General features: G+C 39.2%; 3 protein-coding genes across 23 annotated transcripts in view; all 3 read right to left on the bottom strand.

Moving 5' to 3' along the window:
• CADPS2 (calcium dependent secretion activator 2) overlaps nt 1-17,381 on the bottom strand; it is a 530,843-nt gene that overhangs the window by 344,746 nt on the left and 168,716 nt on the right. The gene's annotated exons all lie outside the window — the stretch shown is intronic.
• Nucleotides 5,996-7,356, bottom strand: RNF133 (ring finger protein 133). Its single transcript, XM_032870445.1, has one exon. The coding sequence runs from the start codon at nt 7,121-7,123 to the stop codon at nt 5,996-5,998; it is 1,128 nt and encodes a 375-aa protein (XP_032726336.1). The 5' UTR covers nt 7,124-7,356.
• On the bottom strand, nt 9,424-10,723 carry RNF148 (ring finger protein 148). The gene has a single exon (XM_032870458.1). It carries the CDS (start codon nt 10,503-10,505, stop codon nt 9,594-9,596), a length of 912 nt encoding a protein of 303 aa, XP_032726349.1. The 5' UTR covers nt 10,506-10,723; the 3' UTR covers nt 9,424-9,593.

Raw genomic sequence — 17,381 nt, 5'->3', positions numbered from 1 at the left:
AGCAGAGAAATGAAGTTCCAAAATGAAAATGAAAAAAAATTTCTGGAAAGTCAATCTTCAAAGCAAACATTCTGCTAAGTCAGAGAAAAATGAGCCTCCAAAATCACTGAACTACTATCTTTCTGGCGCATCCGCTGGCTCTCAATATTTGTTGAATCCGTTTCTGCAGTTTATACCTTGTAGTTATTTGTTTTTCCACCAGAGGGCAACTATGCATGAAACAACAATATTGGTTTTTAATCCCAGGATTGGGTTTTCAGGATAGTGAGGAACTTGAAAGGTACAAACCCAAGAGCCCTTTTGGAACTTGGATACCCCTCGGGTGCCTGAGTGGCTCAATCAGGTTAAGGATCTAACTCTTGATTTTGGCTCAGGTCATGATCTCAACGTCGTGGAATTGAGTTTTGTGTTGGGCTTGCGCTCAGTGGGGAGTCTGAGGATCCTCTCCTTCTGCCTTATCCCTTTTTACCTGGTGGCAATGCTTCCCCTGCAGCAGTCATTCTCCCACAGACTCATATCCCCTATAATAGCAAAGAAAATGTAAGTTCTTCTCAAGGCCATTCTTCGAATTTTTAATGGCAGCTCACATGGTGTTCAACCTTCCAGGTTAACCACTGCTCAAGGGACAGCCCCCTTCACTAAGCTGGTGGCTCTCCACACACGGTGCACTCCTCAAGCATGTATTCCCGTGCAGAACCTGCATTCTTTCCAGGTCTTTGGTTCAGCTGTTCATCTTCTTAGTGAAGCCTCTTCCATTTAAAACAGCACCTCTGCCTCGGACTGTTGCTGTCCTGTTTTCAGTTTTATTTTTCTCCACAGCACTTACAACCATGTAAAGTATTGCATTTTTACTATAACTTAATCCCACTAGAAAGTAAGCTCCACTAGGGCAATAGGATCTGTACGGTTCACCCCTGTATTTCCAGACCAATATTTGTTGAATGAATGAAATTATCAATGAATTTGCCATTTGAATAAGATCTCCCCATTAACACGAAAAGGAGTTAATTCTAGCTACAGCAGCAGTGGTGTTATTAACACAGAAGATGCCATGCAGCTTTGGGTGGCCTGCTTAGATGTATTTCAGCTACGTTTTTATGGACACTAGGTCTCCCTCCAGCATTTGTGAAGCTGAGTTTATGAACCCAAACCTAGGAATTTATAGAATTCCCTTCTGCATTTCATCTATGCCCCCTGTTTTAATATGTTATTTTCAGAACTTTACTAAGCAGGTGGCGTTAGAAACCAACTTTACCAATGTGGGCTGCCCAACCTAGTGTGTGGGCTGCCCTAAGCTCTTTCTGTTTTTTGGGTTTTTTTCTAATCTTCTACTTTGGAACTGCTATGTTTTCTCAAAAATCCCCCGGCAGTGTGATAGTGCTGGTAGAGAAACCAGAACTGGGAGAGGAAAGGAATAAGCATTTATATGCACAAGTCACGCATAAATAGAGAAGTGGGGCACATGAAATATGCTTAAATGTGTCTTTTAATGTAACAATAGCAACTTTTATCTGTGTAGCGCTTCAAGATGCACAATTACCTTCATTTATACTTTCTCCTTCTGATTATACCTGTGTGATGCATTCTTTTTTGAACATAAACTGACTTTGAGACCCAGTAGAGGTCCCTAACCTTGAATGTTCATCAAAATCAGTGGGAGGACTTGTTAAAACAGGTATCTGCCCCCCACCACAGTCCCCAATTTTCTGACTCCATAAGCTCTGCAGTGGAGCCTGAGAATCCGCATTTCCAACAATTTGGAGTGATGCTGCCACTACTGGCCTGCGGACCACTGTTCTGAGATGCTCTGCCTTGGGGAAAAGACACACATATTGGTCATTTGATATAAAAGCATGGTAGCCTTTTCCATAGGCAACTGTGTCTATCACTGAACTTTCAAATGGGGAAGGATATCAATTGTTAGGGGGGAATTATAAAAATTATTTTTAACGCTCTCAAACTGCAAAGGAAAAAAGGTTACACAGACAATCCACACCAGACACACACACTAATTCACTCTTTACACAAGAGATCAATTCCAGAATCAGTACATCCTAATTGTAAGCAGGCTTTCCCCTGGAGCTCAACTTTCCCTTCTCAGATACACCTTGCCCACACACTCACCCACCAACCCCCACTTTATCACTAATTACATTGAGCTTTCAACAGTTACTTCTACCCTCCCATTAGCATTCCCAGTATCTTTTAGCTAGAGGTTTTCTTCTAAGGCCCAATCCCTAAAGTCCTCTAAACAGGACTCCTCTCAACACTCTCTCCTTAAACACTAGTTTTCAAGCTAATTGTAGGGTAGTGGCGAAGACCAGGAGCTATGAAACCAGACCAAGGTCAACCACACATCCTGCCACAAACTGCTTAGCCTCTTAGAGAGCTTCTCTAATTTTCTCGTCTAAAGAATGAGATACTAATTTATTATATTAATAATCATTTATTAAGTAAGTTCTATACAGTTACTGATGGGTACGTGTTATACTGTTATATGTCATGTCAGCAGCTGAAGTCATCAAAGAGCAGTATCTTGGAGGTCAATGATGACAGCACAATTGTGAAGCCACGTGTAATGCTTATAGGTGGTCTCTCTATGAAAAAGGGAGTTTTCTGTGGAGAGAGGTGATGAAGAGCCTTGATACCTGTGTGCACAGGGGTCTGCTCATCTCAGGTGCATCACGCCCTCCTCTGCCAAAAATGGTCTTTTAGTTTTAGAAAGCCAGGCATATATTAAGATATATGTTGGTAATCGTAGTAACTCATAATCCTTATTCTCCATCACTAAGCACTAAACATTTTAAAATAATGCACTAAATACAAAGTCAAATAAATTATAAAATCCAGAAACTGGGTTCCATAGTAAATGGTGGAGCAAGAACGTGGAGTTGCCGTGACTCCTTCACACAGTAGCAATATGCGAAAGCTTACTCTTCTTGCATCAGTGTTTCTCCAAATTTTGATCCCCTCCCCCACTTGATTACTGTGTGCTATTTCAAAAACCAGTAAGTTTGTAAAAGGAGAAAACACTAACTATACACTAAAATGCCAGATCCCAAGATGCCAGATCCTAACTCACTAAACCCTTTGAAGTACTCACACTATGGTAAATATTATGGCTGACCAACATCTCTCTAGAGTACAATTGCCTTGTAGTTCATCTACAGTCTCTTACAGGGATACAATCAGTTTAGTGTGTCCTGTAATATAAGGAAATGTATAGATAAAATCACCTATTGCATCACCCAATCAGTGGTCACCTTCTTTAGAATCCTTTTCACTTTACTAACATTAAATCTAAATTGTTCCAGTAATTTTAAAAAGTTGCATTTTTATAAGGAATATCAACCCCCATTAGAGGTGAGTGTGGGGAATCAAACTACTAGAGAATGCAAAAATATACAAAGAAGATATACAAGGGAAATCCATCGTGACACTGGTGTTAGGGGCAAAATACTTCACATTATAGTCCCATGCCATTATGACAATTTATTTACATCACTATGTGTAAGAGAAAATGATGTAAACCCAAAGTAGGTAAAAATCTACTACAATGAATACCTTACATCGGACATAGTAGTCTTATTTCCAGGCCCTAGTTATTAAACTCAGACTAAAAGTGTTTTATTGATCTGTTTACAACACTCTAAAGACAAAACTAAAACTGTTTTGTTCTGACATAAGAAAAAGCAATGGAAAGCACTCAGTCCACTGCCTGCTACATGATAGGCACTCAGCGATGAGTTCCCGAACTCACTGACCCAAACATAAGTTCTAACACCCTTCAAAGGGCATCCACTGAAAATTCTCAAATGGAGGCAAGCACACATTGGATTAAATGCCCATATTAACAAGACATTGAATTATTAAACATTCATTTCATACACATCATAGGTCAGGTTTTAGGTCGGCAATGATGAACCAAGGAAAGAAACCAATGAGGCTCCAGAGAAGGACTGAAAGAGAAGCTAAGAGCAAGGTTAGTGTGAAGAGCAAACAACATATTCTTTAAGTTCTAGGTCTGTCAGAGAACACACACTCCAGGTTAATTTTCTAGGATGACAAAGAATGACAATGATTCTAGAACCTGGATTCGGGGCCTCCCAGCACTGCCAGATACATTCACTTCCAGTCAAACTCTTGGACAGCCAGTGGAAGCCACCCTAGCCATCCCATGAGCTGCTAGCCCTGGGGGCAAAGATGCCAACAGTGGCCAGTCTGACAAAGTCAACTTATCTTGGTTTAGCCTCAGATCCTACTAGGTGTGGCCCCTCAAAGCATCCTCAGGGTCGTGTCTTTTCAATGCGATGCTTAGTACCTCAGAATTTGACTTTATTCTGCCAGATAAACTGAGATCCTCAAAACCGCATTCCTACTAAATCCTCCACAGTATGGATGCTCTACGGTTCTTTCAAAGGGCATCTCCTTTGATTAACTTAGTCCAAGCTCTCCAGGATTGGGTATAAAAAAGCCTGTGTGTACCCAGTCAGGTTTCACCCACCCCTCACCACCACCCCTGCCCCCCCGACCTGGTCGTCTTAGATGCACTGTGCTATGTGGCGATTCTCCCCAGCCTTAGAAGATTGATTCTCCCTCTTTTGGTCTTGCTTGGTGTTATACTTAGAACCAACTATGGCCCATCCGCCTGTCTCTGAATTCCAGTGTTAGCCTTAAACTCAAGAAATCACTCCTAACAGATCTCTCTCTAGTGTTGCACAAGAACTAAAACCTATTAGTCCGGGAGAGTTCAAAGGTCCTTGTTAAAATTATGCACGCTCTGGAGCACTGGGTGTTAAAATGCAAATAATGAATCATGGAACCCTACATCAGAAACTAATGATGTACTATATGGTGACTAACGTGATAAAATAAAATTATGCATGCTAAATTGAAGTAATGGATTCTGAGCTAAAAATCATAGTTTTCCATTTTGTCAAGATGATTTAGGGTGAAAATTTTCAGGATTAACTTCCCATTATTGTGTATTATGGGGATAAACTGCCCCAGTTTTTCATATTAACACATATTTACATTATGAGTAAAGTACTCATTCCTTCACTCCAAAAGTATTTGAGTGCCCAGCACTATGCTAGATCCTGGGAATACAGCGAACAAATCCCAAGTAAACACAATACAGCAGCCACAATCCCAAGATGTCATAGTAACATCTACATTGTGATACCTATCTCTCCAAAATAACCTAGCAGATTTTGAATATTTAATGGCAAAACAAACTGGGTAGTATGGTGGAACCCATGGGAAAACTAAACATCAGAGGATTTATCATTTAAATCTTCCTACACATTATAAACATGTATTAATTATAAGCAACACTGGATGTAGAATTATTTAAAAGAGCTTATGTTTTGCTTTTAAAACTGCTATTATTATGCATATACGAATCGCATAAAGGGTACTAATAGCTTGAAAAGAACTGCTTGTTAAGAGTAACAGTAATAAGATTCCAGACAGCAAAATTTTCAGGCTAAGAATGAAAAAACACAGCACAATGACTTCAAAAGTAATATATTGCACTATATATATATATATATATATATATATATATAGTCTCAAAGCTATTACTCTTCCTAGCACGTAAAAGATAAAATTTCTTTTCCAAACTTAATTGGTGGTTTCTGTATAAGGAATATGCAATACATTAATTTTCTTACCAAAATAGAGCCCAATATATGAACAAACATTTAGGGGGGAAAGGTTTGTCCTTGATTTTAACATGCACCTGTATGTAGAAACACATACATACTCACAGGAGTGACAGACACTGACAAAAGGTTAACATTTAGCAAAGGCAAAAAAGGAAACAAACAAAAACGCTGCTCGGCCTTTTTTTTCTGCTTGACAGAGAATGGAGAAAGTTAGCAAAGTAACAGAAAGGGACACAAAAACCACACTTCAAACAAACCAACTGCTTGTCAGTATTAGGACTTGAGTTGACCAACAGGTTTAATCCACTTCCTCAAAGGCCATGCTGTCAAGGTGAAGGAGGAACTTCTGCTATGGCAGGAAGCTGGCTGTCATTCTGAGAAGTGGGCTCCTCCTCCTCCACCACACTGGTCACTTTGTCGGACTCTCTCGCAGGAGGAAGTTCGTTGTTTGTCCCCTCTTCGCTAGGGAGGTTACCAGACAATTCATTCGACATGAGAACTTGCAAAGATTCCGTTCCATCTTCAACATCCACCTGAATGCCCAAAGCTTTAAGAATGTCGCATTTGCACATAGGACATGTCCCATGGGCCAGAATCCAGGGGTCGATGCAATTCTTGTGGAAGAAGTGTTTACAAGTGAGAATACGAACTGTATCGTTAGGCTTATAGAGTTCGAAGCAAACTACGCAGCTATCTCCGTTGGGACTGATTTCCGCGTCCCCCTCCTTCAGCACCCGAAGCTGGAGCTGGCCAAAGGCTTTCTTGAGATCAGTCGTTAACCGCTGCCATCTCCGGTTCTGAATCCTTGCTACCCAAAGTCTCCAAATATGATAAAAGATGAAATATGCTAAAGTAGCAGTTGTGACAATCACAAAAGACACAAAATAGTGATTCATCCAGATGATGTGTTTTCTCCCCACCTCAACTATAGCTGTGACGTGAACTCCCTTCTGAATTAAGTGTAAAATCTCCATGCCCTTCAGGTTACCGATCATCACCACAACGATGTCTTCAAATGCTTGATGAGACATGGGAAAAACCTGATTCCCAGTTCCGGGAAAGTTGTAGATGATCACGCCACTGGCTCCCTTCTCAACGGCTACCTTAACTTTCTGTGTGAAGGTACAACCTCCCCGTTCAACGAGTGCGAGCCAGGTCTCGGAGTTCTTTGATCTTCTGAAACTGGTAGTGGGATTACACGCATTTTGAGTTTTCCCCTCTGGTGGCACAATAATTCCTGCCACTCTCTTCAAAGTGGAGCTTCTTCCAAAGACTCCAGTTTCCCCCAACTCCGACAACATGCGATTCCCAACGTGAAAGGATATGTTCATGTAAGCAGTCCAAACAGCACTAGCTCTGCAACAGTTCTGACAAAGAAGCCAAAGAAAACCGAGTTTCACAAGCCAGGAAGATGCAGGGTTGTTTCCGTGAGTGCCAAGCCTGAGCAGATTCATCTCTCTCCTTACCTAGAGACTGAAGTGCCAACCCAACAGAAAGATGTGCCTTCCACATCTGTTGACAATCAATGGAGAATAACAACATGAGAAAAATCTTCTGGGTGAAAACAAGTTTCACAGTCTTCCAGCATGTTTTTTGTCAGAAATTCTTAAAGATGTCTTAGGAGGTTCAGATGTTTTATTAGAGAGAGAGAGAGAAACACTTTAGATTGAAAAAAAAAAATCGCAGTCTCACTAATGTAACTCCAGATGCTGTTTACAGTTGGGTAATGCGATTATGACATAAAAGGCAACACAGCCAATTAGAGAAGAGCTTTGAGCCTGCTAGAAAAGTACTGGCCTGAATGATTCAAATACTGTTATGGGTGATTTCTAGGTTGTAAGATCAACTCAATCCTTGAGCTACACGTTAACAGGTAGCACTTTCAACAGAAAAATATAAAATTCATACAACACGTGCACATACAAAACTTGAAAGCATATGCAAGAATGCCATGGGATTGCCATTTTTCTTGACAATACATCAAGGAAACATGTAATAAAATGGCAAGTTTTAAATAATTAGAAATTCGTACTAGGAATAATTATGTGGTAAAAGCAGTGGACTCTAATACCACTTTTGACTCACATTTGGTCACCATGCCAGTGAGCCTATAAACCATTACACTAAATTTATTTAATGAATTGCTTGCTCAGGTATGTTGGTTCACTTCGGTTTTGATTCTGATTTTTAAAAGGAGGATTTTGATTTCCAAATCCTGTTTGATTACTTCAGCTCCCCTTCTTCACTCTTACACTGATTCTCCATAGGGATGACAGCAGTAAAGAACACTAATCTCTTTTCTCCGCAGATCTTGGCATCTGCTACTGATCTAACAGTATTCTGAAGGAAGAAAGGAAGAATAGAAGCAAAAACTGGTATGTAGCAGTCTAGTTTAGCATAATTCATTTTAAGCAAAAACGCAGCTATTGATTTTAAAAAGAAAAACGTCAAGGTCCCCATTTAGAGTTAACCACCAACAGCAGTGTTAAAGGTCCTAGATGCTCAGAACAAAACCTTTGTCAAAATCAACATCCCTGGTAGACCCAACCTCTACACACACACCCATTGTCAGCTCTGCCTTTATTTTTGCTACACTTATATCAATGGCACAAAATGACTCGAGACCAAAACAACCTGTGAACTAATGAACGTGGCCAAGCCCTGGTGCTGTCACACACTTTCTTGAGGGTTATCTCAGTGGTTCTTATACACTAGCTAGAAAACCAAGAACTTTGACCTTGAACACAAAGGTCTGACCTTTATACACAGGACACTAAGAGACCATTTTGGTTGGGTCTTAGCAGGACTAAGGGAGCTAGTTCTTTTTATGAAATGTGAATCAAAATAATTTGAGGCAGGAAAGGAGGAGGAAAAGGCCCTATAGACCTAACCAAAATAGAATAAAAAGAAAATATTATTGTGTGAACTATAGCTCACCACGGTCCATTTTCTTTTCCAAAGGCCACTAATTTGATTTTATTTCCATACAACCCATTCTTCCAAGTGTGTAGTACATAGTTTGTAGACTCAAAGTGCCATCCAAGTTGGATATCAATAGTTTAGCATTTCACCCAAAAGTATTTGTCAAAATCAGAACTCAAATCTTTCAGCCGCTTATTGTTACACATAAGTGTTTGCGTTTATCTACTCAAAAAGAGAAGCAAAATATGGCAAAATACAGAACTTGAAATGCTAATTAAAATTTTAGTTCCACTCTAGATCTATATCAAAATGGTCAGAGACACACTCACCATACACCACCAGTATTTTAAGAAAACAATTATTTACTAACGTCACTTCTAGAAAGGAAATCTGCTACCACAGCTAATTTACTATACTAGGATTTAAAGGGCTGTGGCAAACGAAAGTGATTTTTTTGGTGTGATCCTGCCCTAAATGAGGCTTATAATGATTTAAAATATTTTAGTTATATAACCAGAGGTGTTATCATCTAAAATAATTACTTAGAACACATTACTCAGTACCTTTTGAAAACCATTTCCTGATATTAACCATGGAGAATTAAATCAAGATCTAACTCTATAATGAAAGTTATTTAACAGCAATATTAGTTATCAAAAATATGGAAATAAAATATAAAAAAGAAACTTCCAAGTATCACGACTCACTGTGGCCTCAAAGTCACAACCATTTTAGCTTGCAGACTAACTTGCTTTTAACATATACTAATATTCTTACTTGGATAAGGGCAAAAAAGTAGCAACCTAATGAAAAAACAAGAAGTTCAAATAGCTGGGCATGATATGGAGTTTTATTTTTAAAACACACAAATGTCATCCTCTTTAGTACTTAGGTAGAGAAGATGAAGTTGTTTTTTTTCCTCTACATAAAGTGCTAAAAGAGAATTCATTTCATTTTAATCTTTGGAAAGACTTGGTTACATCTTCGGAAGCTTCTCCAGTTTTAAGTTTTCAGAATATCACACTTGCACATGGGGCATGTCCTATGGGCTAAAAGCCAGGGGTCAATGCATGCCTTATGGAAAAAATGTTTGCAAGTTAAAATACGTACTACATCTTGGGGTTTGTAAATGTCAAAGCAAACAACACAACTGTCTTCATCTGGATCTAGTTCCTTATCCCCTTCCTTGAGCACGCGCAGTTGAAGCTGACCAATAGCTTTCTTCACATCTGCTTTTATCTGTCTTCGCCTCCTGGTGGAAGAATTGGGCACCCTAGGTCTCCACGCACAGTACAAGAAAAGGTATGCAACTGTGGCAGCCAGGAAGGTGAACAGAGACATGATATAATGGCTCAGCCATGGCATGTGCATTCTCCCCACTTCGATGATGATCGTCACATAGACTCCCTTCTGAATCAAGTGCAAAAGTTCCATGCCTTTCAAGTTGCCTATCATCACGGCAACTATGTTTTCTGTTCCCTGGTGAGACATGGGAAACACTTTGTTGCCCGTACCTGGATAGTTATAGATGATCACCCCATTTGCTCCCTTCTCTGCTGCCACATTGATCTTATGTGTAAAAGTACAGCCTCCCCGTTCGATGAGGGCCAACCAAGAGTCTGCCTGTTCAGGCCTGCTGAAGTTGGTCATAGGATTACAAGCATTCTGATTCCATCCTTCAGGAAGTACCACCGCACCAGACACCCTTTCCAAAGGAGAATGATTTCCGAAAACGCCACTCTCTCCTAATTCGGATATAATCCGATTTCCCACCTGGAAGGTTATATTCAGGTGGGCCGTCCAAATGGCTTTTCCTTTAGAGGCAGGAAGGCTAAGTAGTAGAAAGACGCTAAGCCTCAACAGTTGGGATGAAACAGAACAATGAGTTGAAGGAGTAATTCGAAGTAGGCTCATTCCTCCATCTGCGTAGTAACTGACAAACGAAAACGAAAAGTCAATTGTAAAACAAAGAAGCTAACTCCAATGGTTGGCAGTAGATATCAAAGCACATCAATGGAAAAAGGTCTGCGTTGATCAAAGGTATGCTGCTCCTTCCAGCATTTTTATTTTTGGTACATTATGGTTCTTATAATGAACCAGAATAACAAGAGCTGTTATTACTACAATGTGATTTCAAGAAAATTATGATTTCCTAATGGGGAAATTGTGACATCAGAGGTAGTTAAGCCAATCCAGTTGCTTATATTAGAGCTTTGCATGCTCAAATCCTATTGGCCAAAAAGCTACTAAGCTAGGACTCATGGGATAGAACAATTTGAATAATCTCTAAAGCAATAAACAGGGAAATTTATTATTTTTAAGCCTGGAGTTTCTTCTCCAGTTCTGGATTAAATGAAAAGCTGCCTAAAAAACACTTTATATTCATTGTTTTTCTGTTAAGCAAAGTATAAATCATTTATGTATTAGTGTACATGGTTGGCCAGTCACGAGTTCTCATGCATGGTTCTACGCTACCCAGTATTCTAATCTATGGACAGTAGGAACAAATCATTCCCACTCTCTTCCAACATTAAATGCTTATCCCAGATTCAACATGAGGACAATAAACATGCTGTAAGACTGATACACTGCCAATATGCAAGGGGAATTCAACTTTTCACTAAAATAGTTACTAGGAACCCACTGAGTGTCAGGCAAACACTAAGCCTGGCTCATACAGTGGAGAAGCAAATGCACACACACTTATTGGCGCTCACTATCTGGTGGGGGCAGATTTAAACACAAGCAGATGTATAGTTGAAAGTTGAGACAGTATGGTTCTGAGAGGAAAACCGGAGTATTAAGAATAATATAAAAGAAGCCAGACTTTGATTAGCGGTCCAAAGCACTGCTCTGCTAAGGAAGTGGTACTCAGTCTAAGACTTGAAAGACACATCAGAATTACCCAAGAAAAGAATACTGTTTCAGAGAAAGGAAATGCCAGTTTCAAGACCCCAGCACAGCAAAGGACACAGCAAGTGGAAGGATCGGAAGCAATATGTGTTTGGCAAGATGAGAGGAGAGAGTGCGAAAGTTGAGAGAGGAAAGTAAATAGCAGTCAGCGTTCAGGGACGTAAATGTTACAACCAAGGGCTTTGGGTTAGGTCTCAAGGACAAGAGAACCATGCTGGAGGGCTCCAAGCTGGGGAGGCCACTTATAAGCATTTCAAAACATTCACTTGTTATCCAGTGCACTTTGGCTGCCCTCTGTGGGAAGTGAACTGGAGTCGGAGAGCAGAGCGCTGAGATGAGCTTAAGTAGACAGTGGCTTGGACTCCTGAAAGAGTGCAGTAGAGAAGCAGAGGCACAGACAAGTCTTTGAGTTACTGCAAAGGTTGAATTAACAGATGTGGTTACTGGAAGGGTAATAGCAGATTGAGGAAAGGATGACCACAACTGTCACCTATCACTGTATTACTTTATTGTTGCAAACCATGGCATCTTTACTGCTTTAAAGATCCTTTAATGCTGACTTGCTTCTATTTGAAGTCTTCACCTGAAGTCTGTTTCAAGGCTTCAATAAATTGGCAACACTCAAACATTTGTTATTCACTTTATAGAGGACACAGCGTATGCCCTAGGCATGCTCTAACACCCTGGGGATATAGCAACAACAACAACACTGCCACAGACACAAAGACAAAGAAACCAGAGGCATGTTGAAAGAATTTTTCATTTTGATAAAAACATTTAATTGTACTCCCCTGCCTATAATATTTAATATTCGTTTTTAAAAATGAAATTGGAAACAAACTTGGATCGTTCCTACCATTTTCTTCGAGCATCATGTTGTAAAGATAGATAAAATGTAGACTTTTCCCAGCTTCAAACCAAGTGAATCCCTGGCCCATTCTATTAACATCGACGAAGCGAAGCCTGGCTAAGACAATGGTTTACATCATCACATGGGAGGCTGTTTATACCTGTGATTATTTAACATTTGGGGGTAGGATTTTAAGAAGACATCTCTAAGTCATGGGAATAAACAGCACAGCATAAGGAATATAGTCAATGGTATTGTAACAGCATTGTGCGGTGACAGATGGGAGCTATGCTTGTGAGCAGAGCATCACGTATAAACTTGTCCAAACATGTGTCCAAATATGGGTACGCCTAAAAGTAACGTAACATGGTGTGTCAGCTACACTTGAGAAAAAACACCACTGGAATAGAATTTAAAACACTGGAATTACCTCCTTCTAAATGAGTTTATTAAAAAAAAAATCATTAAGTTGTAGAGACCTAATGCCCAGCATGGTGACTGAGGAAATAATAATAATGTACACTCAAAATTTGCTAAGAGAGTAGATCTCAAGTGTCCTTATCTCTTACACAAACGGTAACTATATGAAGAGATGGACATGTTAACTAGCTTAATTGTTCTATCAAAATGTATACATATATCAAAATATCACATTGTACACCTTAAGTATATATAATTTTTGTTATTTATGCCTCAGTAAAGCTGGTAAGAAAAAACAATTCTAATTTTTAAGGGTAAAGAGTTTAAATAGTAAATATATTTTGGCTCAAAACATCTCAAATCTCAAGGTTCTTTGTATGTTTGGGAAGGTTTGACAAATTTACTAATTCATTATATTTTTCTCACCATAAGGTGAAGTGATTAAGGCAGTGAGAGTCTTAGAACAAATGCAACCATAAGAAATAATCCTTTGCCTTCAACACAGTGGTTTCCGAATGGGGGACAACGCTCCCTTCTGCGGGACACTTGGCTATTTCTGGAGATATTTTTGACTGTCACAATACAACAGTACTATTGGCATCTATTGGTAGAGGCCAGGGACACTTTCAAACATCCCAAAATGCATATGATGTTCTGTGAATTAGCTGGTCCTAAATGTCAATACTAAGGCTGAGAAACTAATGGAACAGGCTTGGGAGGAAGGAACCATCCCAAAATTCACTTCTCCATGAAAAACCACCACATCTGAGTTCATATCAGGGAGTAAGTTTTTATAACTGACAATACATCTATCAAAAATGATGCCTTCATCCTATCACCATTTCCCATTTTCCTTGGAATAGAAACAATGGAGAACTGCACAAGCAACCTATTAGTCCATGAAACCTCATTACAAACTGCATCTCTTTTATCAGGACCAGACCCCAGAGTCTTCTATTCTGGGGCTGGGATAGTTGAATAGAAAAGAAGCAGAAGGGCATGTGGGCTGAATGACTGATGTTATTCTAATCTGTTCCTTTTAGATCATTTATTCAATCTATAGACTTTCTTTCTTTTCACCAGCAAGGTGAAAGAAGTTTTCATTCTGAACTCTGCAGGACGATTAAAGAGAACTGACTTATACTTCTATGGTCGGCTGATCCAGGGGTTCAAAACTCCCCTCTCCTTCCATCTTGTCATTCTCCTCATGTACAATGCTCTTCGTCTTACATAGGCTCACATCATGATCCCCGAAGGCAGCTCCTCTTGTTCCACATATCAACAGGCAGAATGGCAGACCCTCTAGAAGCACAGAGACTTTCCTTCTGCCACATCTCTAAAAAACTTGATGTCACTCTGGCTAGCAGTGCTTCACAAACCCACGCCTAATGGAACCCTTAGAAATCATAGTAGAAACTCAGGTTAATCATGGTTTACCTTGCTGGGGAGAACCCGTCCCCTAGCAGAGCACGTGGTAAGGGGGACTGCAAACCTCACTGGTACTCTGCCACTAAGGGAAAAAGGTATAAACTGGAATGTGAGTAGGGAAACAAAACAGCTACAGGCTCTAAATTCCTTAGTTTTACCCAAAGGAACAACACTTAAATTATCATTAACCATATCAAACATGTAATGCACACTCTATACTCTGTACTGACAGGAGCCAGAGCCTATATTATGAGGAACACAGTACGGCTCTTTTATTAAGGAGGTCATCATCTAGGCAGGAGAAAGGAGTTATACACAAATTCGGAATGTGCATATATGTATCTTAACTTCCAGGTCTCAACTAAAATTTCAAGGAAGGTTATAATTTTCATTAAGTTGTGGGTGTGTAAAGCAGGTGACCTCTCTCTATCCCTCTGCTCTTCATCAACTTCTGTTAAGAATGCTCAAACTTCCAGAAATCTCTACTCTGATGAGAGAAATAGCCAAATATACTCACATAGCATCACTCCAATAGTAACTTAAAGATACAGGGAATATTGAAAAAACATTGTTCAATTAATTATTTCACAAGTCATGGTACCCCGGGCTATGATATTAGAGATCTCCAGGAATCCACAAAACACACTGGATGTTCATTTAAGCTAGAAAACTACGTAGCTTTTCTGCAAGTAATTAAATGTAGCATAATGGGATTTGGCAGAACAGATTACTGACCCAGAGTAGTTCATGGAGAATCACCAAAAAGAAAATGAGGCTGATATTTTCTGAAAGTAGTTATCTTAAAAGATATTTAAAAATAAAACAATCTTAGCTTAATATTTTATGTATATATATACATATATATATATATATTTTTTTTAAAGATTTTACTTATTTACTTGACAGAGATCACAAGTAGGCAGAGAGGCAGACAGAGAGAGAGGAGGAACCAGGCTCTCCGCAGAGCAAAGAAGCTGATGCGGGGCTCGATCCCAGGACCCTGGGATCATGACCTGAGCAGAAGGCAGAGGCTTTAACCTACTGAGCCACCCAGGCACCCCAACATTTTATTATATTTTATTGTAAACTGTAAGTTCTCATAAACAATGTATTTTCTCAATTTCTCCCATAAGTTAATCACTACTCTTACATATTCTCAGACATATGCAAGAAAAGATTAACATACAAATGGACCTCCTCCTCTTAATATTTCTCAACCCAGAGAAGAGTTCTGAGTATGATAAAGTGAAATACAGTAAGGTTTTAAAATAACATAAGTTTCTGAATTACCTTGAAAATCACGTATTATGTACTAGGGCAGGTCCAGATGTATGAAAAAAAAACAAAACTTACTCAGGCTCTTCATAATTCTTTATATTAACCAACATAATGACTTTCAGTATCATTAAAGCTCTGGTAATTAAGAATATTAGAAAAAACAAACAGCCAAAGCACACACATTTTAAATCACAACATCACTAACCATGATTTCTTCACTAATGTGAGCCAGGATTACTATTCCTTCCTATTTACTGCATGCCTAACAGTCAGATGCATGAAGAAGCTTAGTTGTGTAAGAGCTCCAAAGTTCCAAGAAGCCAGGAGAATACTCACATTTCTCAAACACTTAAGAGCACTGGCTCAAGAGAGCTTGTTTGAATGATTAACATTGGTCAGGTTCACCACACTTGAATGAGTACTCTCCCACTGCTTTAGTTTAGCCTTCAAAATTATTCCCACAGTGTACAGTTCTGCAATAGCATCTTATCTCCCATCACTGTTTTGCTTACCTTGGATTCATTCTGTTGCCAGAGCAACCTACAGACAAAAAGTAATGAAGTTTACAATGGCATTCATATTTGCTGAAAACCTTAGATGGCTTGCTCTAACCAAAGGATAACACCCAAACATCTAAGAATGGAATATAAGCCTCTCCAGCTTGGTCCTCTTTTCTTAGATCCAGCCTCATTTTCTACCATTAACCGTCCTGAAATTTATGCTTTCTCAATTCAAACAGCTTATGGTTTCCTGAACTATTGCAGCAGTCACTATATAAGACCTTACAAAGGCTTTATCCCTTGTGCAAAACTATCTGTCTCTATAGTAGGTAAGCTGATTATAAATGACACCAATTACTTCCCTCCCTCTAGCGACACCACTTGTAGGTCCTTCCATCAGGAGATGGGATTTATTTCTATACCCCTTGAATCTGGAGGGACTGGTGACTTACGCAGGTGAACAGACTAGGACAGAAGTACTAGTGAACAGACTAGGACAGAAGTACTGATGTGTCAGTTCTGAGCCTAAGCATCAGGAGGCCTTATACTCTTCCCCATTCCCTATCTTCTAGAATGTCAACACACTCAAGTAAAGAAGACTAGCCTAATAGATGAGAAGAAATTACTTGGAGGAGAGCCTAGGTATCCTCACTGAAACTACTCTAGATCAATCTACAAATGGACCAACATGTGCAAGAGCCCAATACAAGTAAAGATGTGTGATCATAAAGACGGAGTCTAGGCAAGACCTTTAGACTCACCTAGTCAACCCTAGACTTCTGAGCAGTAACAAATACCGGCTCTCATTTTTTAGTTTATGAAAAAAAATCGCTCTGATATAGAGTTTTGGGGTGGTTTATTATGTAGCAGTTGATACAGCTCCTCTACAAAATTATCTATTAATCTCCCTGAAGGCTGGGACTCAATCTTACTTTTTTTCAGTACTCATCCTCTACTACAATATCTAGCACATCATAACTTCTCAGTGAAGGTTGAATAAATTGTTAGTGTCATTATTCTCCATATTCTAACCTATACTATGCCTCATGCAATAATACTTAGTTTTATCTTTATAAGGGTGATAATTATAGAGCATAATATAGTTAGAATATGCATCATGAGTTCAATTTTTAATTATTCTGTAAACTTAATATTCCAAAGTGGATTTCCTAAAGCCATACTTGAACATAAAGATAAATGAACGTTTAGGATATGACCAAATCCCTTTAAAATGTAATGGGGATAAACCAAACTAGTTATATTCCATTCTACATTCAGAATTCAAGGTTCACATGACTAAACTGAAGGACAATTTTTTCTTCTCAGTCTACCTAGTTAGAACATAGAACAGTAATCAACGGAGAAGGACCATATTACTAACCAAATGTGCGAAGTAATTGG

This window comes from Lontra canadensis, unplaced genomic scaffold, assembly GCF_010015895.1.
Source record: "Lontra canadensis isolate GAN:19392208 unplaced genomic scaffold, GSC_riverotter_1.0 scaffold2, whole genome shotgun sequence".
NCBI classification, from domain to species: domain Eukaryota; kingdom Metazoa; phylum Chordata; class Mammalia; order Carnivora; family Mustelidae; genus Lontra; species Lontra canadensis.
Note: the sequence above shows the minus strand (reverse complement) of the source record. Positions and strands in the feature narration are given on the sequence as shown.

Coding starts and splice junctions, on each gene's coding strand:
- RNF133 (XM_032870445.1), bottom strand. CDS start 7,123: ATGAATCTGCTCAGGCTTGGCACTCACGGAAACAACCCTGCATCTTCC.
- RNF148 (XM_032870458.1), bottom strand. CDS start 10,505: ATGAGCCTACTTCGAATTACTCCTTCAACTCATTGTTCTGTTTCATCC.